The 25,284-nt window shown below is 52.8% G+C and overlaps 8 protein-coding genes across 8 annotated transcripts; 2 read left to right on the plus strand and 6 right to left on the minus strand.

Annotated features, from left to right (window-relative positions):
• Positions 1–90: 90 nt before the first annotated feature.
• UHO2_06469 (putative Chitin synthase 2) lies at positions 91–3,446 on the minus strand (the record flags this gene model as incomplete). The annotated part of the gene is made up of 2 exons (XM_041554886.1): positions 91–3,112; positions 3,238–3,446. The coding sequence occupies 2 exons, from the start codon at positions 3,444–3,446 to the stop codon at positions 91–93; spliced, it is 3,231 nt and encodes a 1,076-aa protein (XP_041410820.1).
• A 1,455-nt stretch (positions 3,447–4,901) lies between these two features.
• UHO2_06470 (putative Rpo26 - 18kD subunit of DNA-directed RNA polymerases I, II, III) lies at positions 4,902–5,534 on the plus strand (the record flags this gene model as incomplete). Its single annotated transcript, XM_041554887.1, has 3 exons — positions 4,902–4,933; positions 5,031–5,252; positions 5,372–5,534. 3 exons carry the CDS (start codon positions 4,902–4,904, stop codon positions 5,532–5,534), a joined length of 417 nt encoding a protein of 138 aa, XP_041410821.1.
• Positions 5,535–7,736: 2,202 nt separating this feature from the next.
• On the minus strand, positions 7,737–8,819 carry UHO2_06471 (uncharacterized protein; the record flags this gene model as incomplete). Its single annotated transcript, XM_041554888.1, has 4 exons — positions 7,737–7,844; positions 7,931–8,085; positions 8,168–8,500; positions 8,579–8,819. The coding sequence occupies 4 exons, from the start codon at positions 8,817–8,819 to the stop codon at positions 7,737–7,739; spliced, it is 837 nt and encodes a 278-aa protein (XP_041410822.1).
• Positions 8,820–9,331: 512 nt separating this feature from the next.
• Positions 9,332–10,978, minus strand: UHO2_06472 (uncharacterized protein; the record flags this gene model as incomplete). The annotated part of the gene is made up of 1 exon (XM_041554889.1): positions 9,332–10,978. One exon carries the CDS (start codon positions 10,976–10,978, stop codon positions 9,332–9,334), a length of 1,647 nt encoding a protein of 548 aa, XP_041410823.1.
• Positions 10,979–12,084: 1,106 nt separating this feature from the next.
• On the minus strand, positions 12,085–13,788 carry UHO2_06473 (putative FLR1 - Putative H+ antiporter involved in multidrug resistance; the record flags this gene model as incomplete). The annotated part of the gene is made up of 1 exon (XM_041554890.1): positions 12,085–13,788. One exon carries the CDS (start codon positions 13,786–13,788, stop codon positions 12,085–12,087), a length of 1,704 nt encoding a protein of 567 aa, XP_041410824.1.
• Positions 13,789–15,536: 1,748 nt separating this feature from the next.
• UHO2_06474 (uncharacterized protein) lies at positions 15,537–18,905 on the minus strand (the record flags this gene model as incomplete). The annotated part of the gene is made up of 1 exon (XM_041554891.1): positions 15,537–18,905. One exon carries the CDS (start codon positions 18,903–18,905, stop codon positions 15,537–15,539), a length of 3,369 nt encoding a protein of 1,122 aa, XP_041410825.1.
• A 2,182-nt stretch (positions 18,906–21,087) lies between these two features.
• UHO2_06475 (uncharacterized protein) lies at positions 21,088–22,104 on the minus strand (the record flags this gene model as incomplete). Its single annotated transcript, XM_041554892.1, has 1 exon — positions 21,088–22,104. One exon carries the CDS (start codon positions 22,102–22,104, stop codon positions 21,088–21,090), a length of 1,017 nt encoding a protein of 338 aa, XP_041410826.1.
• Positions 22,105–23,450: 1,346 nt separating this feature from the next.
• Positions 23,451–25,046, plus strand: UHO2_06476 (putative isocitrate lyase; the record flags this gene model as incomplete). The annotated part of the gene is made up of 1 exon (XM_041554893.1): positions 23,451–25,046. The coding sequence occupies one exon, from the start codon at positions 23,451–23,453 to the stop codon at positions 25,044–25,046; it is 1,596 nt and encodes a 531-aa protein (XP_041410827.1).
• Between the last annotated feature and the right edge of the window lie 238 nt (positions 25,047–25,284).

A 25,284-nucleotide genomic window follows, 5' to 3' on the forward strand; every position in this document is an offset into this window, starting at 1 on the left:
TCACGCATCAGTACAGGATATCAATATAATGACAGATAGAGCAGTGCAGACGAGCGAGCGAGCGAGCGAGACTACAGAGAAGGGGACCGTCTAGTGTCCAAACATGCGCATAATGAGGAAAGCAATGCTTCCGACAAAGCGAACTGCCGAGAGACCAGCAGTGGACCAAAAGATGACCGTCTGGTAAGGGTTGATGATTGGCTCACCCCTACGCACAGCATCGGCATAGATGTGGTTGCGAACATACTTGTTCCACCAAGTACTCGTAAACACGATCACAACGACAGCGTTGGTGCACATCCAGACGAGCACCAGATTGGTTCGGAAGTTCTTGGCGTGATCCTCCTGCTTTGTCGCCTTGTCTCGCTTCTGCTTGACTTCGGCAACGGGCTGTGAGAGGGTCTGTCGATAGTGCGTCCAGAGGTCTTCTGCGTCTTCGGCCGACGTTGGGATCTTGACCTCGACCATCTGTCCCTTGCCGTCCTGCTTGGATGCGGAGCCAGTGGCACCACCCAAATCGGTGGCAGGACCGTTGGACTGTTTGGTACCCCAGGAAAGATCGTTGGTGTTGCACATCGAATACATCGACAGGATGATGATGTAGGTCGGTGTGAGGAAGAGATACTGGACGAACGAGGTGAGCATGTGCCACGGCTCAAAGTGCAAGATCGAGCAGACCAACCACATGACGTAGGTAGCGGCGAGCGAGACGACAATGTCGCGGAAACCAGAAGTCTTGAAGAGCTGCTCGAGGTTGTCGATGCGCCAGCCGCTGCGGTGTGTGAGGCCAGAAGCATTGAGCGCCAAGTAGGTGGTGAAACCTGCTGCGTACAGCGCCAACCCCATGATAAGCGCAAAGATGACGATGGCCGAAGTGTAGGCAAAGTTAGATCCCTGAGGTCGGTTGCCAAGCGAACAGACCAAGACGACGATGACCATAGCGATAAAGATGTTTTGAAAGATCTCAATGATAGCAGCACCCTGTCCTCCGAAAGGATCCTTGCCGTTAGTGCTGACAGCCGAGTTGAGCAAAAAGTAGAAAGCCAGGAAGAAGTTGGCCAGGGCGAACCAACTGAAGACAAGCAGAATCAAGCCGTAAATGACCTGGAAGAGCAACCAGAGCTTGCGGAGGAAAGGCTGGCCTGACTTGAAGATGCGGTACCAATGCCATGTAGCATAGTAGGATGCAAAGAGCGAACCGTTGAGCCATCGTCGGCGCTGCGAGATGAACTCAGGCACCTTGTCTGGCACATCTGTGTACGCCTTGGCCGACTTGACGTATCTCAAAAGCCATCCTTCGCGTTCCTTGGTGACCAACTCGAAACACAAAATACGATCTTCAGCGAGATACATGTTGCCGGAGAAGATGGAATTGCTTCCCTCGCCCGAGTGCAGCTTTTCACCCTTGAAGTACATCTGCAGCGGTCGGCCTTGCAAAGCCTTGTATCGGTACGCCGAGAAGGCACCTGGCAAGACCGAGATGAAGCCAAAGACCGACTCGGTGGGCTTGTCGAGGATGTTGGACATCTTGTACTCGAAATTCTGTGAGGCGACCAAGGGGTTGAAGAGGGATACGCAGCCTCGACCTGTGTCGACGCAGATCTCTCCACAGGCTCCACCGACGTGAGGGTGCTTGTCAAAGCTCTTCCAGAGCTCGTAGATCGAGGTGGCCGTCGGCTTAGTGCCGACATCGAGCAAAATGCAGACGTTGGGCTGAAGCATGCGGCAGAAAGCGTTAAAGTACCATCTGTGCGAGTTGAGCTTCTTCTTGTTCTGCTCCTTGAGACAGAAGACGACCTGAACAGGGCAGGGTGTGACTTGAACCTCGCCTTTTTCAGTGACTTGAACGCGAGTGGTGTACTCGAAGATATGGGCCTCGACTGGTTTCTTGAGAACGTGATCCTTCATGACACCTTCGTTGTAGCAACCCATCAAACCGAGCGCTTTGAGCATGCGCTCGTTGGCCTTCTTTCGTCCATCGGCTACAATGATGACCACGACCTTCTTCCATGCGTCGGGTCCCCATGTCTTGGAGCGAGTTCGACCGCAAAGGTGAGCGATGTTCTTGATGACACCGCCCATGGTGCGGGCAAAGAGGACGTCATCTTCGTTGTAGCAGGTGAGAACGATTGCCATCTCGGTTTCTCTGCCATAAAGCCAGGGACGGAGGGTGTACTTTTCCTCGATGAACTGGTCTGGGTCGGTTGTGCAAGCAGTGTATCGCATCTCGCGGAACTCGGGGTTGTTGCTATTGGACTTGCTGATGCTTTTGGCGACGGGAATGTCGAGGACGAGGTTGCCGTCTTGGAGAGGAATGCGCTTGACGGTGCGCTTGCGCATGATGCGTTCGCGGTTCTCACGTTGGAAGCTCGAGTTTTGGTGCTGAAGCGTGTGCATGGGTGCAGGGGCGATGACAACACCAGCCGCTCCGAGACCGCTAAATGGAACGTGCCCCTCAGGCATGCCTGGCCCTGGGCGGTGACCATAGTCGCCATAGGGTGTGGGTGGGTAGCCGGGTTGTCCGAGATGGAGGGTGGAGTGGGCCGCTGGCATCTCAGGATAGTGATTGACCTGATCGCTTCCGTTCCAGGCTGCGGGAAGGTGTGTGCTGTTCTTCGAGTAGACACTCTTCTCGTCGTCTACAGTGTGATATCCGTTTCCACCTGGATGGCCAGACTGGTAGCTGTTTGAACGCTCGAAAGGAGCAGCTCCTGCGTACGGGTAATTGTGCTGCATGGTTCGCTCGTCATAGGTAGGGTCACGGGCGCCTAGATCGATGCTGTGCTGCGAGAGGTCAGCTTGATACTGTGCTGGCGCTGGCAATGGCGCAGGGTCGTAGAGAGGTGATGTGTGAGCGGCGTCGTAGGATGCGTTGGGATCCCACTGACTAGGATGGTTGGTAGGACCGCTGCGGTTGGAATGGTATGAGGGCCGAGAGAAGCCGTCCTGATTGTAGGAAGCCGAGGTGGAAAGCTGGTTGTTGCGGGGTGCTGAACGCTGTCTCGCTGCCGACAAGTTGGATGGCACGGGTGGGATCTCTTGGTTGTAAGTGGCAGGAGTGTGAGCAGTAGATCGACTAGAGGAAGAGTTGGATCGCAGTCTGGATGGTTGTCTGTTTGTAAGAGGGGCGCAGCGCACAAAGGGTAAACGCGAAAAGTGGGGTCAGTCAGCTGGCTCAGGGTTCAAGCGCCTGCGCCGAAATGAAGTCAGCGCACGAAAGGCGGTGCTTTGACATACCTTTGAGGCTTGATCGGCGCAGACTGGTACTCGGGCTGCGGCGAATCATAATTGTTGTAGGATTGCTGCTGAGCATAACCTTGTTGTTCGGAGTGATACGTTTCGGATGAGTAGTCAGCATGGGATGGCTGTTCGGTGTATTGCGAATTATGACCTCCATATTCATCGTACCGGTAGCCTGAGCCACCCTGGCGGTTATACTGGCTCATGGCCTGGAGCTCTTGGATCGCTTGGAACCGTGATTTGGTCGACGGGAGTCGCAGGATGTGTGTGTGTGTAAGAGAGAGAGAGAGAGAGAGAGAGAGAGATGGGGTAAGGTGATGGTGGGTCAGAATAGGCAAGATGAGGCTGATTCCACACTAAGAATGGATGAAGAGGTTAGCGCGCTGCGTCCGCTAATAATGGGTTTGGCAGGACCGATGGAGGAGGTATGGGTGCAAGCGTGCCAACAGGTTGCGTGTGGGTCGTAGCGAAGATGGGCTTCGACGCCGCTGCACGCTAGATTCTCTCGGTGAGCAGGAAGAGAAGAAGTGGTCCAGGCGACTTGTTTGGCTTGCCAGCGACAAAAGCAAAGTGCAACTTGTGCGGAAGAGTCGAACAAAGGGGATCGCCTTCCAGGTGTTGCACTCTGAAGGTCTGCACGACCTGCATGCTCCTTGCATCCCCTCAGAGTGTAGAATCCACTGCATCCGAGTTCCGACGCCAAATTTCCGCTCGGGATGCGGCGACTGTCAGGGCAAGAATGGCCGACAGAGCTGAGCTCTATTCAGAAGCCAAACTTATGTGATTTTTCGCCCAATTCGACTTCCGCTGTCAAAATGTGAATTCTCACGTGACACTTGCCCTTGGCTCCCTTCTGCCGGCTTTCCATATTTCTCTGAACAGCAAAGGTCGACAGATGCCCGTATGCTCATTACTCCTGCCGAAAGAGCTCCTCTGCATTGTCAAGTGACCGACAGAAATGCAGAGTGAGCAAGCACAAAGGGCAAGTCCAAGTCTGCGACATCGAGAACTCGGAGCCGCTTCCGACCGTCTCTGCTTTCATTGCATCAATTGCTGGATGCAGGAACAATGCCTGCCTTCCGCTGTGCAACGTGTCTAGCCGCAGCTAGTCTTTGCCCGCCAGTCTTGATGACATCGAGAGCATGAACGCATCCTTCGCTGAATCAACCGCGCCTCCTTCATGCCGAGTAAGAACGCTTCGGAGCACCATCAACTTCATCTTCAGTCGTTGAATGGGATCACCTCAGCCGATTGATACCCTTTGCCTGAACAATCAAGTCTCACAAGGCGACCAGCAAAGGCTCGTCTTGACGCCAGCCGAGACATTTTGCGTTTGGCATTCACGTTTCCCCGATTCGCACTGGCCCGATCTCTCTATCAGATCGCCTTTCTCCACACGTCAAAAATTTCGGCTATCGGCATTTGTTGCAAAAGTTGACTTCTTCATCTCGAATTCCTGTTGATCGCTGTTCAACATCGAGCGACATCCCTCGACAAACAGCCTTCCGCAAGCTTCAACACCCCTCCGTCATCGCCCAACGTGCTACTCCATCCCTCAAGGACACACTGGGACAGCTCTTCATTGCATCTTGTCCCATCAGATCGCTTGATCTCGAACTCTTACCTTGCAAGGCCTCCATCTGAACCCTTAGATCTGCATCATGTCGGACCGTGAAGACGGCGGTGAAGAGACGTAAGTATCATCGCAACGATGCAGTTAGGCGCAATCTTGTACACATTTAGCGAGGCTGACGCCCTCTCTCTATCTCATATGTCTATGCGCACAACAGCTTCTACGAGGACGAGGAGCCCGTTTACGATGGCGACGATCTTGGAGAGGACCAGTTTGACGATGGCGCCGATGCTGCTGCCAACGGTATCTTTCACTCTTCCGCAGGTGGCGATCCCTCCACACCCATGGCTGGTCAGGCCAACCAGGAACGCATTACCACCCCTTATATGACCAAGTACGAGCGTGCTAGGATTCTTGGTACCCGTGCATTGCAGATCTCGTAAGTTATCCCCTAGTCCCGTCATCCATTCAAACGCAGATAGGTGTGATTCGCACTCCTAGACTACGTGCTGACTGGACAACGTCTGCACAATCACTTTTCCCGCTTTGATGGCACAGCATGAACGCCCCTGTCCTAGTGCCAACCGAAGGCGAGACCGACCCTCTCGAAATCGCCATGAAGGAGCTCGCAGCCAAGAAGATTCCATTAGTCGTCAGGCGATATCTCCCCGATGGCTCTTACGAGGACTGGACCGTCAGCGAGCTCATTGCCAGCGAGTGAGCTGCTTGCAACGATCATGAATGCCTCTCCCAGTCGTGATATATCCGCTGAGTCTGTGCATTCGTAGTTGCACCTAACCCATCCTCACGAACCGGACCCTTGTATACCAAATGCTCCCCCTTCAGTCAAGCTTATTCACAGCGCTAGCTTGATATTCGCCGTGTAAAGCACACGTGCAACCAAGCATGCTGTCGTTGGTGTCACTCTAACTATCTGATCTTCTCTTTCCGCCATTGTACTTTACTGCCTTTTCAATATAGCATCACCATAACCTCATGTGCACGTATCAGCATGGTCCACACCGAAACCATCTGGACCGTCGCTTCCTTGTTGCACGACCATTGCATGCATCGTTGCATAATTTGCGTTCACAGCGGACTCTGTCATGTGTTTTTCGACGCAACGACCACATTCACTTTAAGGGATTCCGAAAGAGAAAGTCCAATCCTCCTGTGTGGCTGTTACATATGTTAGAGGACAACTACATTGCTAGGTGTACTGGGCAGGTCCGAGCTGCTTCACCAAACAAACCGGCATGTATGCCACGTCGTAAGACACAACACCGCCCTGAGCGATCGATTATAGTAGCTGAACCCGACTTTGACCAGCAGCGACTGCGCAATCTGTGGGGCTCTGGACTTCATCCCCACCGACAAGTGCCAGACAGGCTCGATCCTTCCACCAAGTGAGCGCTGTATAGTATCGGGTGTTATACGAAGGCTGTGACCGATCTTCTGCGCTTACTCTAGTTAGCGGAATATCCGTGCCTTCGCATCATCAAATGATCCCAGACTAATTGGACCCCGTTCAGGGACAAGCAGACGAGATCGTAACAGTCACCGGTGTTACGCCGACATATATGTCACAAGCGAAGAAGAAAAGAAAAAAAAAAAAAACCCGCTCTAAAACTCGCGTTCGTTCTTCCCGATCTCACTGAAATGACAATCGGGAGTCGGCCGACCTCGGCCATCACATGGAACAAAATTTACAGCAGCAAAATCTTCTGCAAATTCCTACTAAGTTCTCAGGTGATCAGGCCAACTATCACTAAGCGAGACTGTGGCCAGCTGACCAGGCTCAAGCCACACTGCTAGCGGAATAATGGCGGAGTGCTATGACCGCAGTGCGTCCAATTTTAGAGGCAGAGACGCTGCAGACTGAAGTCGAGGCTGGTTTTGAGCCAGAGGTGGAGTTTGGAGAGCGAGAGTGAGCTACAAAGCTCAAGTCGATTCTTGCTTCCACTCTCTTCCCTCCCACCAAGTAACTCTCATTTGATCAAGTCAGGTAGGTACCATTTCAACAACACATCGAGCTCGCCTACTGCTGGAGCCATCACATCGACGTACTTCGAGGAGCATTGCAATGCAGCCATTTGATGTGGGACACCCGGCATGACCGACATTGCACGACAGCTCGTCAGCGTCAGCGAATATACCAACCCTCTTGATACAAGATGGACCAACTTCAGCAGTCTAGCCTCTTGACCAGCGCCTCAGCCATAACAGAAAACAGTGCGCTCACACTTCGCACCTTTTCTCATTGCATTTGCAACCATTGTCATCTCACACACATAGCTTTGTCAACATGCGAGCCAAGTGGAGGAAGAAGCGTATGCGCAGACTTCGTCGTAAGCGCAGAAAGATGCGTGCCCGATCCAAGTAAACAGCTCACCCCATCCTTGTTGATGGTGTGACCTGTTTGCACCCCGTCGACGTAATCTAGAGCATCCCAAACGGCTTGGGTACAAAGTACTCGATAACGAAGTTAGTCTTAAGCGATGGTACGTGTTCACACCTCGACCTGTTGTGGTGGAGCTCTACTCGATATGAACATGTCACTCATATTGTCCCTTCCTGGTTGTCATTGTTCTCTTCTACCCCAACGAACAGTCCTCACTAAGACTGCATCAGCGTCAACTCTGCGTTTCAAGTCGGTTCGAAAGTTTCGTCGACCAGCCCAAATCGGCAAACCCAAACATCACACACAACCTCAAATTACTCTTTCTATCGTAGCGACGTCGCTTGTCTATGCTTCGTCGTTATTGACACACTAAAAAATATAAGCGTTTTCAACACTTTACATTTTTCATGTGACTGCTTCCATGCTTTGTGTGCTCCTATCCGAGCGCTGTGGGCGAGGGAACAACTTTCTGAGGCTTTTCCGCTGTCACTTTGACCTTCCATGTTGGTGTGGAGAACGCCATCACCAATGTTCGCGAGCAGGCCTGAGATCCATCTCAAACGTCCAATTCGACTGATGCTGTTGAGCAAGGAAAAGCCACGTCTTGGCCATCTGCGGTGGCAGTAGAGCCTGTAATGCACATCGCAACCATACTTGTCAGCTTCCTTCCTCTGTACCTCTGTGTCACATGAGAAAGCTGGGGTGTATGAACCTACCGAACCATCAGGGAACCGACTTGCCTTGGGCATACCCAGATACTCCAACGCAGTATCCGACTCGATAAGTCCATCAACGATGACATGTGCAACATGAATCGATTTGGGACCGTACTCTCTTGCTATTGATTGACACATTGCTCTCAGGCCGGATTCTATCATTGTGCACAAGGATCGTCAGCATGTCTCTCTTTCTCTTACCTTGTCGTCGAAGCGTGTGGGAAGCGCGAAACTTACTACTAGCAGCAAAACCAGCAAAGCCTTCCCTTCCTCTTGTACTCGATGTTGCACCAGTCACCAACAAACTGCCTCCCTCCCCACCTTTTTCCATCTGCCTCAACACGGCTTGAGCGAAACTGAATCCGCCCAGAATGCTTCCCTGTACAGCTTCTTTGATCTGATCCAACCTCTGCTCCAAAAAGGGACCTCGCTTGCGAATGGAAGCATTATAACAAGCAGTGCCAATCTTCTTATCCTTCCAATGGACAGCTACTTCTTGAACGGCAGAGGCGATACTTTCGTTGTTCAGCGCATCACAGGCGAATGCTGCTGAAAGCTTCTCTCCTTCAGCTGGAAGCGGGAGGTCGTTCTCTTTACGGAATCTGAGGGCGGTGGTGTGGAGTTCTTCAGCCCAAGCAGACAGTCTATCTTTGCTTCGGGAGAGGATGGCAGTGATGTAGCCTCGAGAAGCGAAGACTTGAGCGATCGAGATTCCAAGACCAGGTCCAACACCAAGGATGATGACGATATGTTTGGGTAAAGATGGGCCGTGCAGCGGGTCACAGCCAAGCGGGTGTACAGGCTTGTGCGGCGACAAGTCTGGTTTGAGCAGGTCGGTTCTGTTCTGGCGCGGACTGGACTTGTCTTTCTTGTCGCCCTTGTTCAACATCGTGCGAGGAGCTGTGTAAATTGTTCGATACCGTGATGGTGTGCTACCAGTAAGATTGGTGTTGGAACCGTAATGGCGAGACCATCGAGCTTTTGACTCGGAAAGTGATAAAGCCGAAGCAGCCGGTCCATCAGGATGCTGTTGGTCAAACGGAAGCCATCATCTGCTCGTCATATGGCATGAAGGTTCGAGCAGTAACCGGAAATATCAAGAGGTTGGACGCTGACTGACGCTTCCCCGCAGTCACCAAGATATTTCCGCTCCACGCCAAGTCTACGCGCACGGCGCAGGATACCACCCTGATCTGAACAGCATCATCGTCCTGGCATCACACAACGACATTACAGGCCAAGCCGCTTAGTCGTCCTCTAGTGACGAGTCATCGCACACTTTTCAGGATGTCAGGCAATCTATGTTTGCATTTCAAGAAAGAACAAGTTTTATGGATTGCGCCATCAAGCCCAAGAAGCGAGCGAGGCTCTAATGCAGCATGTAAGACCAAAGGTGCTCGTCTAGTAAACAGTTCCGTTCCTCACCGGGCCAGTAATAGTAAAATCAGTACCGTTGACTCCGAAGCAAGCCTTGCCAAAGTTTGCATCCTTGTACGCATTCTCCTGCTGGAACGCAACAAAGTCTTTCATCGGGCAAAGGGCCTTGCCCTCCGGACAACCCTGAGCTTCACTGTATGGAATGACAGCATCGTTGAGCTTTGTTCTAATATACTGCCCTTGCTTTCCTTCGCAATCCACCACCTCAAAGACGAGTCGAGCGGCGAAAGGAGTGATGTGGCTCAGCTTGAAAGTACGGTTGGGATCGGGGTAGTGAGGGTCCAAGAACTCTCCCACGACTTGGGTGAAGTTGAGCGCGGTGAGGACGGAGAGGACGATGTCGTCGTGGGTGAAGTCGACGTAGATGGACTGGTCGAGAGGGAAATGGGTTGGGTTGCTGTCTTGCGTGCTGTTCTCGGTGGTAATTGTGCTGATGTTGAAAGGAGTCTTGGTGAGACGGTCGAGCAACTCGTTAACCCAGCCGATGCCCTGTGCTTTACCGTTGGGACTCATGATGCCGTAATCACCACTAAACTGCAAATCCAAGTCATATTCAAAGCCTTCCCATTCTTCCTTGGTGAACAGGCCGCAGAAGTTGCTGTAGCCAAGAGCGACAGTCTCGTAGGCACAGAGGCTCTGCATACCATATACCATCTTATCCTTCAAGGTCAAGCCCTTGACGTACTGCTGCAGACGCTGAGTAATGTTGGGCAGGTAGATGCCATCCCAGATCGGACGCAAGTACGTGTCACCAACAGTGATCGTGTCCGAATTGTTGCAAGTGTCGTAGGAGGCCAGAGTGTTGTTGAACGCATCGGGTGTGCTCAGTCCGTCACCTCCCTCCAGAATCACTTCGAGATTGATCTTTGTCGATGCATCCCAGCCGAAGAAGCCAAGGGTCCAGTATCGAGCAGAGTCCAACATCCTCTGTTCGCTCGTGGTGCGAATCACGGGCTTCCGGTCGCTCGACGCATTGTACAGCCTTCCATACTGGTAGTAGTGCGAGACACCAGAGTCGAAGAGCTCTTGCGTTCCGACAGGGACCAAGATCTCCGCTCCCAACTCGTACTTCCAGTCGTTAAGGAAAGAAAGTGGGCCCGAAGCGCTGAAGTTTGACTGGGGGTTGTTCAGACGTGAAACATTCTTGATCACTTCCCCGAAATAAGGAGCTCCTTCGGTAGTCGAGGAAGTGGGGTAGCGGGATCCATGACGGTGCAAGATGTGCACTTGTTTCACAGTGCACTTCTCAGGCAGCACAGTGTTGTTCTCCTGAAAAGACGAGAAGAGTGGCGAAGGGAAGTAAGGAGACTCGTTACCGAGGTTGTGGAAGATGTTATAGTCGTCGTCCTTGAATTCATGGATGGGCTTGAACCGGGTGTCGATGGAAGTCTTGAGTTGACCTGGGATGCGGTCTTCAACGGCTAGGAAGGGTGGGGAGCCGTGCTTGATGGTTCCTGCGTAGCCAACGTTGGTGGGGAATGGGTTGTCGGGAGTGGTGGAGGTTGGGGCAGAGGTGTTGCTAGGCGTGGTGTCCCGGGGAAGCAAGGCCGCGGCGGAGACTGCAGAGGCCAAGAGGGCTTGCAGGGCGAGGAGGTTGGTCGGGAGCTGCATCGCGGAAACAAAGCTAGCATGGGAAAACGACTGTAGGTGAGGATGAGGACTTGCGAAGAACGGTCTCAACGCCTCCTACTTTATACCTCCGTCAATACCAAGACAGGCGGCCAGAGGAGCTCGAAGGATCAACGATTGCGAGGTCAAAGTGGTCTTGAGAAGCGAGTGAAATCTTCCCATGAGAACAAATTGTGTCTCAGACAAGCGAAATGCAGACCTGCGGAACATGGCCGGCGGGATGGATCGCTTCGCCAATAGGAATTGGCCAGATTAAGAAAATTTCAGCAGTCAGGAAGGCCGGTAGATCGGCATGGACCGCCTGTTACATGCGCAGGCTATATGCACGTTGTAATGGTGTTACAAAGTGGATTGCGGGAAGGAGGATCTAGAGGGAAGCTAGTTTAAGTACTAGCTTCCGTACAATGCAATGATAGGAATCGAACTTTCTTGTGCGGCATGTATTCGCACGAGAAGTGTCCAGGCGTGACACCGCCTGTCTGATTGTGCACATCATCGGCAAGAACGTGGACAATGTTTCGGCATGTCTGTTTCGCTCACCTTGCCTGGCCATCGCTCCCAGTGCCGGCGGCATCCATCCCCAACCCCAAATGGAGAGTTTGACAAGTTCCCGTACTACAATAGTTGTTCGGTTGCAGGACTGCGATGGCCTTCCTTCACTGCGGATCGGCCCGTGTATAAGCGGAGGACAACCACGTGCGTGTTGTTCCTGAAGAGCGGTCTAAGGTTCTGGAACGTGTCCATCGCTCGAGTCAGCTCGATCTCAACCACTATCCTCCGGTACACTTTGAGCATCGTCTGACCTATCGCCCTTCACATCTTGTCTTCAGAACGAACAAGAGACTGAAGGCAGGCATTCCGGCAGAGTCAAGAGGAACGACTCATGTTACAGCACGAAAGCGAGCAACGATGACGAAAGCGAGGTTGTAGTCCATGCCAAGATGAGAAGTATCTAAGAGTCAATATATGTATGGAACAGGATTGAGTGGGTATGAACAAATCAGATGCAAGCCAAGGTAAGGCATGAAAGTCTGAAAGCTTGGTATTTGCGATGAAGCAAGACTTGATGTGAGGATGGTTGCATCTCTTCACGCAACGGGGTCCTTGCTTTCCTCGAGCGCAACAGTGGAGCTGGAGGACGAGGCACGTTCCTTCTCGGTGAACTTGGACTTGGACCTGAGAAGCTCGCCGTACTTGTACAAGAGCAAGAGAGCGGGCACACAGAGGACGGTCAAGCCAGCCAAGAGCGAGACACCAGGTCCAACGCCGAGATTCTTGAAGAGGGGGTGCCCGGACATGACGAATCCTGCCGCGAGTGTAGACCTGCAGAAGTCGTTAGCTGCGAGCAGGGAAGCGGCGTACTTGGGGTAAACCAAAGGAATGTAGAGAATGACGCACTGAAGGAAGACGTAGAAGCCGATACTGTAGATACCGGATCCAATAAGTCCCACAATCCAGTGGACCGACTCTCGTGAAGCCCAGCCGAAGATTAAAAGCCCGATGGGCATGATGATGCTAGCTGGGATGGCAGGGATCAGTCGAGACTCGAGGATGGGTAGCTTTCCTGTCTGGCGGATTTTGGGCTCTACGTAGTAGTAGATGTAGTACATGTAGCCGGCAGCGCCCATAACCGTGGTCAGAACGACACAGACAAAGGTAAGACCCGTCGTGCCCAAACCGAACCCGTAGCTCACCGGGTAAACCAGGGGGAAGCTCTCGAAGAAGCTGTAGTAGATAGCGTACACTAACGACACATACAGATTCATGAATCCGGTACCAGGATCAAGGATGGAGATCTGAATGGGACGGATGAGCGCCTCGACGACGATTTTGCGCGTGCTGAGCTTGGCTTGTTCGATCTCGGCCTCCGAGCGCAGCGTTGTGCAACCAGTGATTTTCCTCAAGCGCTGCGCCCTACGAAGGAGAATGTTGGCGTGGCTGGTTTCAGGAAGCATGAGGATCATAACGACCAGGACCGGTGCAAGAAACCAGACCTGAATCCAGAGAGGCCAGCGCCAAGTCTTTGCTTCGACGGCAAAGCCTCCCATGACAGGTCCGAGCGCAGGACCCATACTGGCGGCAGCAGCCCAAAGAGCAATACCATAAGGAAGCTTCACAAGGCTATACATGTCCTGAAGCGTGGCACCACCAGTAGCCAAGGCGGGCGAGCCGACGAAACCTGCCAAGAATCGAAAGACGATGAGCGAACCATAGCTGGGAGCGACGGCAGCGCCAATCGAGAAGGCGAGGTACATAAACAGGGTGATAATGTAGATCCAGTTACGTCCAAGGACAGGGATCTCGGAGAGGGGCGAGAAAATCATGGCACCCGAGCCGTAGCCGAAGACGAAGAGAGCAAGACCGAGACTGGCAGCTGCATACGAGACGCCGAACTGCTGCATCACACCGATAGTGGAAGGAGTGTAGATGGCGGAGCCCAGGTAAACGGTGAAGGTGTAGAGGCAGATGAGGCCAGCGACAAAAGCTTTCTCGGCGGAGCTCCAGTTTTGAGGGTTGGCAGAATCATTGTCGCCGTACCAGCCTACAAGGGTGTCGGGATTGACGCCAGAGAGAGTGTTGGGGGTGGAGTCGCTGAGAGGGTCAGTCGCGGGGCTATTGACCCATCGTGCTGCCCAGGATTTCCAGTCGGCGACAGCCTCGGGGTCGAGGTGAACGGACTTGTCTTGAAGCCAGCCGGCGGGGAGCTGTTCGCTGAGCTCCTGGTAAGCAAAGAACATGCCGCCGCTGAGCTTGTGAGCCAACTGGCCGAAGGCAGTTTCGTTGATGTGCATAGCTAACGACACTAGACCGCACTCAGGTAGGTGTTTTGGGTTGAAGTGGCAAGGTAGAAAAGGCGATGAAGGTAGGTGATGGAGTTGAGATGAAGAACGGTTGGAAGAAATGATGATCGACTGCCGCCTTCATATATGAAATTTGCTTGGTGGTAGCAAGCTCGAATGTGTATGACACAGCAAAGAGCAACGCTCAGCTTCGTATGCTACTCTTTGGCTGTCTGCCGTTCCATGACGGCTAGACAGCAGTGTCTGTGGATCTGCAAGGACCCTACAGAAAAAACTAGCCGGAAGAATAAAAGACAATGTTTCCACACGGAAGGACGGGACTCATGCGGTGGAAGGTTTCTCCATCAATTGCATGAATTGTCGACGGCTCGTAACGAAAGTCGACTAAGGTTCAGAGCTTACACTGTGTTCTTCTTGTCTTCCAACATCTGTGCAGACCAGGATAACGAGCTCGAAACTAGTCGCAACTTTGGTAGCTTGGTGGAAACCGAAAGTCAGTCAAGCAAGCAACATGTTCTACCGGAATTTCCGGGACTCCAGCCGAACGTTGAAATTCTGGCTGCTGTGGAAGCACCTGAAAAATTGACACATGTCAAAAAAAAAATCAAAAAAAAAAAAAATCAAAAAAAAAAAAATCAAAAAAAAAAAAATCAAAAAAAAAAAATCAACAACATTTTAAGCAAGAAAACATGAGAAGACTCTAACAGGAAGCTGATCGAGGGTCAGGCTTGGAATGGGATGTTGGTAACTGTCAGAAGAATAGATGGAGAATCGGAAGGAGGACCAATTGCCCGAACCCGAACGAAGAGCGCCGCTTTTGTTGTACCGGTGGATCCCCACATATCCAAAGGGTCCCTTCGTGATAACAGCCGCACTAGATCAGCCTTGCTACATGGTTCAGCGCCAAAGACATAGCTGCCGACTGCTATGTGATGGTGGTGGTAGATAAGCAAGATCCTCAACACTGCAGATGTGGCTTGTCAAGAGAGCTGTGGAACCACTGCACATGCTGGACACAAATGCAGTTCAAAATGGCGCGGAAACAACGCATTCGAATTATAATTCCGAAAATCCGCAGAGACGACTTCTGGCTGATGTTCGTATGTCGGACCCCGCCTGTCACTTTGCGCATTCCGAACAAGTGGCGCCCATAGATCGTCTCGCATCAAATCATCAAATCCATCCGCCTTCGCCAAACAAAAAAGTAGTCGCTCTGCTCTCGTTGGTTGATAAAGGTGCCTCAGCGCTCGATGCAACTGCCCATTTGGTCCCATTTGGTGTTAGACTATGTTGTCTTGCATGACGAGAACCAAGTGCAAGTCTCCAGGTTCAAGTGTTTGCCAAGCGACGTCCGCGGAGCCATGCAGACCGAGTTCTAGATCTCGTCCTTCAATCTCCGCGTCAACGCTAATCAGTTGACCGCAAGGTGATCCGCAACAGCATCCGAGCTCGGGAGATGAGAGTTGGAGACGCTGTCTCAGCTTTTCGAACTTGACCCAGCAACAACAACGACAACAACAGGCAGCGTTGTAAGACGGGGGAAAGGTCAATGTGAACTCCCGTGGGGAACCAAGATCCCATGTCCTTATGCCGAAGCTCAACACTCTGATTGGACCATATGAACCCTAATGATCACGCAATTTTCCACATCAAGGGTGCATACAAAACAAATCGTATTGCTAAATAAAGCTGGCAGCAAGAGATACTGTCCATAGATCTCCGCTCTTTGCTTTTCCTCCTTAGATTAGCGCAACGGGCTGCTCAGCATCAGTAGGGATGCTGGTCACCACCGGGTCCACGTCCTTCTTTCCTCCCAATCCCGCCATGGAAGCTGGCAAGTGGGCGGTGGAAGGATCGGGAGTGTGAAGCTCCTCGCTTATGGCGCTTTCACTCCCGTGTTTCATCAACCCTCCTGCACCGCTCCCTGGTCGACTGCTGCTGGCGCCAAGGAAAAAGGAATCTTCGGACGACGGCGTTTGAGAGTCGGTTCTGCCAATTTGGCCTTCGGCTTCTTCCTCTGTGCTCGTGTTTGAGTTCTCGGTTGCGGCTACTTTTGTGGCGGTTGAAGTGGGGGCGGTACCAACTACATCCTCGGCAACCGTGGTCGGCTTGGCCTGCTTAGTGTCCGTGTCCGGGTTGCTGGTGCTGGAACTAAGCTTGTAGGCACTTCCAGTTCCGAAGCCGTTTTTAGACATCTCTTCGTTCACAGGCACTGGCGACGCCTTAGACAGGTCGAGGCCCTCGAGGCGTGACGCCAAGCCTTCTGCCTCTACGGTTTCCACGTCAGGTTTCGCAACCTCAACCTTGTCGTCTCCTATCTTAATGTCCTCCAAAGTGGAGTTTGGGTTCTCGCTGAGTTGCTTGATCGTGTCCATGTCAACAACAGGCATAGTCGCCACGTCAGGGGAATTTGCCTTTGCACTGTTCTTCCTAGCTGCCTTCTTTGCTTCTGCTTTTGCGCTATCGCCGCTGAAACTGCTGAGTCGGCGCAACAAGGCACGAATGGGCCGCTTCTTGGGAGCTGCCGCCTTCGACTCGATCGAATCCTGAGGGGCGACACTGGAAGGCCGGCTTGCATCGGTACTTCCGCCGACATTGGAGCTGTTGGTTGGCCTCGAGTTTTGCGTCATCGGCGGGAGGTCAACCGTACGGAAAGCGATAGGCGAGATATCCGCATCGCTGTCAGCCGAAATAGCTGCAGACTGAGGCGACATGGCAGCAGGAGCCTCTGAGGCTGGTGTGGCATAGACGCTGAGCTCTGGTGAGTTTGTCGCCGATGTAGCCTTTGATGCGGCTTGAATTCTGGAGAGCGTCTCGATTTGCGTCTTAGACTTGTTGGAGCGGGAAAACATGGTCGAGAGACGATTCTTCTTGCTTGACTTGACCGAAGCCAGCCCTGGCCGAACGCTAGTCTCAGATGCAGCGAGAGAGTTCCTCCTACTGCTCGCCTTGACATCCTCTGCCTCGACCTTGAGTGCATCCTTCTCCTCCTTCGCCTCGTCTGCCACCTTGCCACCCTCAGCCTGCACCTCCTGTCGAGCAGCTTCCTTCTTGAGGTTGGTGAATGAGGGACTGGGACTAGGCGCCCGACTACTTGCCCTGCTACCGAACGGAGTCAACTTCTTGGGCTCTTTGGGTGGCTTGGTGAGACCCTGCAACTCGGCCTGGGGATCGTTCATGGTCATGGTCAACACGGGGCGGCGATGCTTGGTGCTACCATTGGGCGAGGTCTGGGAGGCACTCCATGTGGATGCTCCAGAAAGGCTGCGAGAGACAGCGACCTGGTTCGGAGTGTGGTAGACGTGCGTCTTGTTTGCGTATGCCATGGTTGCGTCGAACGGTGAAGGTTGCTGTGTGATCGGGATGCCAAATGGGTCCATGGTGTCCAGAGCGTTGCCGGAGGCTCGCATCGCTGGAGCAGGAGGAGAGATGCTGGGATAGGGCGAGCCGCCCAAACCCAAAAACATCTCTTTTGGAACCATGCCGTTGGTCGGATCGGCAGGCAAGCCAGACGATCCGACAGCTGCCATGTCGGCCCGTCGCGTGCGCCCATTGGATAGTCCATCATGCAGCGGAGTCATTTGCTTCAACCCATTACCGCTAATCGTTGGAGCGAGAGTGATGCCATCATCTTGCAGCGGTGCGTCCTCAAGAATGCTTGGGAAAGATCGTCGACGAGGGTCGTTGTAGGCCGCCACACCAGCTTTGGATCGAAGGGGCGATGAACTGCCACTTGGAGGGCGTGCAAAGGGAGGCTGAGGAATCTGCTCGGCGATCGCTTCTGCGGCGAGCTCTCTGGCCAACAAGTCCAAGTCTCGGGTGTCGACATATCTCCTTCTCCTACCACCGGGAGTGACAGTGCCCGAGCTCGTGCCAGAAGCATTAGCGGGACTGTTGGAGGAAGGAGTGGGCGTTTCCGACCCGTCTTCGGATGCGTTGCCGTTGGCATCACTCTTGTTGCGACGCGAACGTGAGCTCATGGAACGAAGAAAACTCTTCCTGCGCTTGACCTGCGTTTCGTCACCGGCATCCGACTTGGAGCGTGCTCGTTGGGAAGGGGTGCGTTCAAGCTGATCTGTCGTCTCTGCCGTTGGTGCTTGCTGTGCGGCAGGTTGGTCCGCGGCGGTGCTTGTGGAAATGGGGGAGAGGCTGGCACCGATACGTTTAGGCGAAGCAGGAGCTGACTTGCCTTTCCTCCTTGTCTCGACGCGTGCCTGCTGTCTTGCTGCCTCGAGTACGAGTTGAGCTGCGCGTGCGACCATGTGGTTGTCGCCCGTGATACCGCCTTGCTCGGACTGAGAAGGCTCCCTGCTCTTGGCTGGCGGTGGTGTCAAAGAGGGTGTAGCACCATCGCCACCACTGAGGATAGCCTCCTCTGAACTTGTCATACCACTCGGTTCAACGGTAGACTCCACCGGCTTGGGCGAGTCGGATTGCATCGTGCTTGTGTTGGACGAGCTGATCCCAGCGAGAATCTCGGGATGAATGCCACTGCTTCGGATGGCCGAGATGGTTTGTGAGACTGTCGGCAGGCGAGCATCTAGACTCTTTGGCGATCCGGATCTGCTGGAATCTGCGCCCTTGTTCGCATTTCCAAAGATGGGAGTTCCTAGTCCGCTCGCATTGGCATGAGCTTGTGCAGCAGCTGTACTACCACTCGCCAATGCAGCTTGCTCTTGCAACTCCTTGCCCAACTCCCTCTGCTCGGCTGTCAATGCTGTTGAATGACTTGCCTCCATCCAAGGTTCGGGTGTTTGTTGCGAATGCCACTTGATTCCACTCTGAAACTTGCCATTAGGCTTGCTGAGCTCTGCGAGATGGGCTGCCTCGGCAGACTTGCGAGAGCGAGAAGAGATGCGATGGCCGATAGAAGGTCTTGGTTGTGTGTTCGAGTCTATGCTGCTGCTGTTGGTTGTGTTAGGATGGTGTACGCGTAAAGAAGTGGAGCTGGTGAGACGAGCGAGTACGGCACCACCTGAAAAGCTGCCATAAGCACGACGAAAAGGGTTGTACTGTGGTGGAGAGGAGGTGGACGGCTCGTTTTGAGCGGAAGATTCAGGTAGTTGTGGCTGCGCATCCATCGAGAGATGATCGTTATGTGCCGCCATGTTGAAAGTGGGTCCAAGCTATAAGGTTTCAGGACAGGAGAGGTAGAGTTGATGTGCGCTTATGTTAGCCGATGAAGCCGTCAAGGTTGCGCGAAAGCCCTTGCCTTTTGCCCAGCGATACAGAAAGGTGCGCTGAGATAATGGCGACCTGCGAACTAGCAAAAGAGATTTGCGCAACGATAAGCTTTTCGGCGGAAGAGCTGAAGGCACGAGCGCTTTGAACTTTTAGCTTTCTGATATCTGCTGGATAAGAACAGGATGCGACGTTACAGTGTTGAGTCCGTGGGTTGATGGACAAGCTTTGCGCCGAGTCTTGTCTTGGCAGTGTTCTGCGCAGACTTGAAAGCATGCACAAAAGGGCTTGGTTCGGTGGGTCGGCGCAAGGAAGAGTATCCGTTAGGATTTCGAGTAAGCCTGGCTGCCCAATCAAGAGATTGTATGTGACGATAGGAACGCGAATCCAGAGTTTGAAAGGACCTCGAAGATGCCGGGTTATGAGCCGAGGTGTAGAGGTTCCCGTCGGAGATAGCAGCGCCAAGTGAAACGGATCCGTGAGATGGTGCATGCGAGATGGTCCTCGGGGTATAAGAAGTCGAGAGCGAGCAAAAAAAAGAAAAAAAGGAAGGGGAGGGGGCAAAGATCGATGAGTGTCCGTAAGCGAAGGTGAGGAGGTGTGTGTTGAATGATCAAGGTGAGATGATGGAGAGGGTCAGAGGAGATGGATGCTTTTCGAGATAGAGAGGGAACATGTGTGGTGAGTGATTGTGTGTGTGTTTGTGTGTGTTTGTGTGTGTTTGTGTGTGTGTGTGTGTGTGTGCGTCTGCAGCAGAACAAACGGCAGAGCGTAAAATCACACGAAACAGGCAGGCAGCTGCTACTGTTGTTGCTGCTGCTGCTCGCTGTTCTGAAGACAACATGTCAAGTCGATCCACAGCTGACCCTGAAAAAGTCCATTCACCCCCGTTCTTGTCTTTGGCTTTGTGTGAATGCGACTGACTATGATGACCTTTCTCAGCCAAGTGTACTGCACCGGAACATGCCAAGAAGCAAACGTGGCAAAGGTAGCTGTCATCATCGCTAGGAACAACGATGAAAAGGTGCATGCCCACTAATATTATTCGCCACCTCGATCGATCCGGCTTAGCCAGGCTTGGTCGTGTGGGAGATAGGCCGAGCAAGTCCGGCGACATCCACCGACTCTCCCTCTTGGCAATCTCATCTCACTGCTATTGGTGTTTCAGCCGGAGATTGGATAGAAATTATTAAACATATCGAGCATGGCAAGAATGGTCGATATGAGCGCAATCAAGCTAGTTGCAATTCGAGCGTTGTGAGAAGAGGTGGCCGATGAACGAGCTGATGTGACAAGGCAATGCCAACTTACGCGCTGCATCGCTAAAGTCATCGTTGTCTCGTTTGGTGCATCTCGTGCATATACGTCAACGCAACCATCAGAGGGTTTCACTTATCCACCGAGCACCTGTAACACTTGCATCTTGCAGTTTCACTTGGCAAAGGCAATCGCCGATTTCCTACATCAGGTCAAGATCAAAGTGATCATAATCAGACGAGGTCGTGTTACAATCACGTGATATCAGCCCTGAATCCACAAATGGGAGTATCATTTTTTTAGTGTTTTTAGAAACACTAAAAAAAAAATTAGTTCGATATAACATGTATGCAAATACATTGTCGGTGATGAAGGACATGGCGCACCAGTGTGATGAAGTAATCATTTGAAGAGTAACCAATATGGGGAGATCATTTTACCTGGTCCCGTTCAGAAACACGTGTTTTTTCAATTTTGGATGAGCTTACATAAGATTCTTATGCGAAATAAAAACACGTCAAAATCGAGAAACACGTGTTTCTAAAAACACTAAAAAAATGATAATCCCTTCAGAGATAACTGAAAGCCACCTATTCTGTGTGCCTGCCCTCGTTCGGACTGCTTGCTTTTTGACCGGTGAACTCGACAAATTGCTTCCGTCTTATATCTCGATACCTATTTCCTGATCTCAGCTAATATCGGGCTTCCATTTTGGTCGAACTCCCGAAGCTGAGTGTCTCGAGATCAATGCTGCCGTTGGACAAGGATTGCAACAAGTTTGTGAATTAGAGACAGATGGTACAAGTACATATGCAAGGTCGTGGCGGGAACAGAAATGCGGTGTGGATAGCTTTAGGCCTGGGCAGATTGATGCGTGACACGAACAATCTTGGAAAAATCTTGCTGAAGCGCCCTCTCTTCAGCTTGGCGCTCGTCCTGGCTGTCAAGCTCGTCGTCATGCTGAGCTGCTTGGTCGGCGATCCTATCCAGCGTCCCTTGAATGCCTCCCTGCTCATTAAACCGCTTCTTCAACTCTTCCTTCTGCAGCTTGTCCTCCTCGACCATCTTTCGACTCAACTGGTCGACCTCTGGTGCATCCTTGCATCCTCTGTATGCACGAATCCACCTCGCGTTGATCTTGGGGAAATGCTCACCCCAGCCAAACTTGGACAGCAGCAATCGACCCTCTGCAGGCATCGAGCATAGATAAAATGCCGCAGCAAGTGCTTCGACACAATTGAGCTTCATCGGTTTGCCATAGTTGACCGGGTTAGTTGCGATCATGTGTGGCAAAAGACGCTCGTTCGGACTCTTGAGCTTGCCAAACGGCACTTGGTCGAGACGAGCCCAACTGCATTCGACGACGGCGACGCCGTTCTCGGCAATGATGTGTGCGTCGGCAGGAGAGAGGGTTTGCGTGCCGTTCGGAGTGAGCACGATGCCGCGGAACTTTTGGCCTACGCGAAGTTCCTGGATGAGACCTAAACGGGAGAGTTTCTTGCCAGAGCAGCGTTTCGGGTCGCAATGGTTGAAGTCCCACATTGCAACGGGAACAGATATTGAGGCGACATCGTCGCCGCCATCGACCGAGTTGTAGTCGCTGTCTGCTTCAGCTTGATTCTCTTCTTCGTCCTCCACGTCGTCTTGAGATTCCTCGTCGTCTTTGCTGTCAGCTGCCTCGTCCGAAGAATCTTGTCTAGGCTCATCAATGGCGCTGTCTGGTCTCCAGCTGTCAGTTTCGAAAGCAGATGCATAGCGGTCAGCCATGTTTCGACCTCCACCACGACCTCCCCTTCCTCGACCCCGAGAAGCTCCACCACCCCCGCGTCCACCTTTGCCGCCCCTTGCTGATGTGTTTGGCTTACCCATCGTCGTGTTGGTGCCGTGTCGGAATCGGTGAGTGGCGCATCCAGCAACAAGAAACCAAACAGTGTGGAGAATTTTTGGCAGCGAAATGTCAAAACCTCGGAAAGCGGGTGTCACATAACGAGGCCACTAGCTTTGTTAGAGCTAAAAGAACTAACGCGGGATAGAAATCACGGCTTTGCAAGGATCTGAGCTTTCCCTTTTGGCTTCGAGTCGATGCTCAATCAAAACTCCGTTTGAGGCCGCCGCCAGGGTTCGCGACGAGGCTGGACTTTTGGACATTTTCGATTTTTTTGGCCGCCTCCCTCCAGATGCAAGCATCGACTTTCTCAGAGCCTGATTTCACTTGATCTGTCTGACCACGCTCTTAAACTTACTTTCCCTGTCAAGACAGCTACGCCAATCGTGCCTCTGAGGAGCATGACGAACAGATGAAGACGATCACAGGCCCTTTTGCTCCATGCAGTTATTGATGAAGAGACAACAAATAGATAGGCGTGGTTGGACAAGGTGCGATGAGGACAGAGAGATGGATAGATCGAGGGTGAACCAGGCTTTCACGCTCTGAAAATGCCGGAAGCAGCTCAGATGCGGGCGGATCGGAGATGAAGACAAAGAGAAGGCGCCAGCTCGTGTGTCTCAAGACTAAAAATCTCCTAGGAATCGACGACGATCTGACTGCCTGGAAAGCAAGGCAAGATGAGAGGATTGCGGGGATCGAGGCGTTAAGCTGCCACTTTTCGCAGCCAATCCTCCACAATGCAAGTCAAGAGAGGAGAGCAACTCGCTGCCTCTGTTGTGCTTGCTGTCAATGAGTTACACAGTCCGCTTGGTCCGATGGGTTTCAACACTTGAATTCACCCTTTCCTCAGACTCGCTCGGTCCTGTGCCACTTGCACTTTTTTCGTGTGTGTGTGTGTGTGTGTGTGTGTGACCGGCACAGTTACGCTGCCCTCTTGCCGGTCTCCAGGCCTTCTGAATGGCATCATCGTAGCAGCAGCAGCCTTGCGCCTCTGCTGTCCCTCAAGGGCGATCCCTGCTAGCTCCGCCTCGCCTGGCCTCGTCATATGCCTTGCCCGAGGCAGGATGACTAGGCTCGAGCCCGGATCGAGCAATCAAATATATACTGTACGCTGAGCCTGCTTCGTGAACTTTGTCTTTGCATGCTACTAACATCTTGCTCGTCGCCATCGTTTCCTTCATTGTCGACGTCCACCCTACTTTCGCTCACCTATCAAAACGTCTTGCAATACTCTTCATCGCGACCTTCGACTGCACACACCTTTCTTTCTCTCTTGCACGGCATACACCCATACACCCACATCATAATCTAGAGATAGCAAATCAAGATGGCTGACCAGGAACTCAAGCTCTTCGCCGAAGAAGTCCAGGCCGTCAAGCAGTGGTGGAAGAACCCTCGCTTCGCCAACACCACCCGCCCTTACACTGCCGAGCAGGTCGTCTCGAAACGAGGCACTCTCAAGCAGACTTACCCCTCGGACACCCAAGCCAAGAAGCTCTGGAAGACGCTCGAGAACCATGCCTCCAAGGCCACCACTTCGCACACCTACGGTGCACTTGACCCTGTTCAGGTAACCCAGATGGCAAAGCACCTCGAAACCGTCTACGTCTCCGGTTGGCAGTGCTCGTCGACCGCCTCGTCCACCAACGAGCCCGGTCCCGATCTTGCCGACTACCCTTACAACACTGTCCCCCTCAAGGTGGAGCACCTCTTCATGGCCCAGCTTTTCCACGATCGCAAGCAGCGCGAGGAGCGAAGTAACATGTCGCCCGAGCAGCGTGCCAAGACTCCTCTCATCGACTACCTCCGTCCCATTGTTGCTGATGCCGACACTGGCCACGGTGGTCTTACCGCTGTCATGAAACTTACCAAGCTCTTTGTCGAGAAGGGTGCAGCTGGTATCCACATTGAGGACCAGGCTCCTGGTACCAAGAAGTGTGGTCACATGGCTGGTAAGGTGCTTGTTCCTATCCAGGAGCACATCAACCGTCTCGTTGCTATCCGACTCCAGTACGACATTATGGGTGTCGAGAACCTCGTCGTTGCCCGTACCGACTCGGAAGCTGCTACCCTGATCACCACCAACGTCGACGAGCGTGACCACGCCTTCATCCTCGGTACCACCCACACCAACCTCGAGTCCCTTGTCGACATTCTCAACCGTGCCGAGCAGGAGGGTGCCGATGGTCCCAAGCTCATCGCCCTCGAGGACGAGTGGCTCAGCAAGGCTCAGCCCGTCCGCTACGGTGATGCTGTCGCCGCCGAGCTCGAGAAGAAGGGCAAGAAGGCCGAGGCCGACAAGTTCCGCAAGGAGGTGATCGGCATCTCGCTCATCAAGGCTAAGGCCAAGGCCAAGAGTCTTGGTGTCGAGATCGGCTTCGACTGGGATGCCTGCCGAACCCGCGAGGGATACTACCGATACCAGGGTGGTACCGACTGTGCCATCAACCGTGCCATCGCTTTCGGTCCTTACGCCGACTTGCTCTGGATGGAGACCAAGTCGCCCATCCTTGCCCAGGCCAAGGAGTTCGCTGAGGGTGTCAAGAACGCTCGTCCTCACCAATGGCTCGCATACAACTTGTCGCCATCGTTCAATTGGGATGCCGCTAAGCTCAGCACCGAGCAGATGAAGAGCTACGTCTGGGATCTCGGCAAGCTTGGCTTCGTCTGGCAATTCATCACTCTTGGTGGTCTCCACTCGAACGCCTACATCTCGGACCTCTTCGCTGCTGGATTCGCCAAGGAGGGTATGAAGGCCTACGTCGAGTTGGTGCAGCGCAAGGAGCGCGAGATTGGCTGTGATGTCTTGACACACCAGAAATGGTCGGGCGCCAACTTTGTCGATGCTTGCTTGAACACTGTTCTCAAGGCTGCTTCCACTTCGGCCATGGGCAAGGGTGTTACCGAGACCCAATTCAAGTAAAAGACCAAGACCACGGCAACACATCAAAAGCTTGCTCCTCTTCTTCCTTTGTACACTATCTTAAACCCTCACGTCTGGATATGAAATTGTTTTTGCACGCACACACTTCGACTGGCTTGATCACATTAGGCTCTTCTGTGAGCTTGAGAGATGATTGGCTGAAGATGCTCGAAGAAAGACACGACCAACGTTCTAGCATCAAGCGAAGCGAATCGACGATGGTATGAATCGCAAATTA

The sequence above is a fragment of the Ustilago hordei genome (genome assembly GCF_900519145.1).
Source record: "Ustilago hordei strain Uho2 genome assembly, contig: UHO2_contig_19, whole genome shotgun sequence".
NCBI classification, from domain to species: Eukaryota; Fungi; Basidiomycota; class Ustilaginomycetes; order Ustilaginales; family Ustilaginaceae; genus Ustilago; species Ustilago hordei.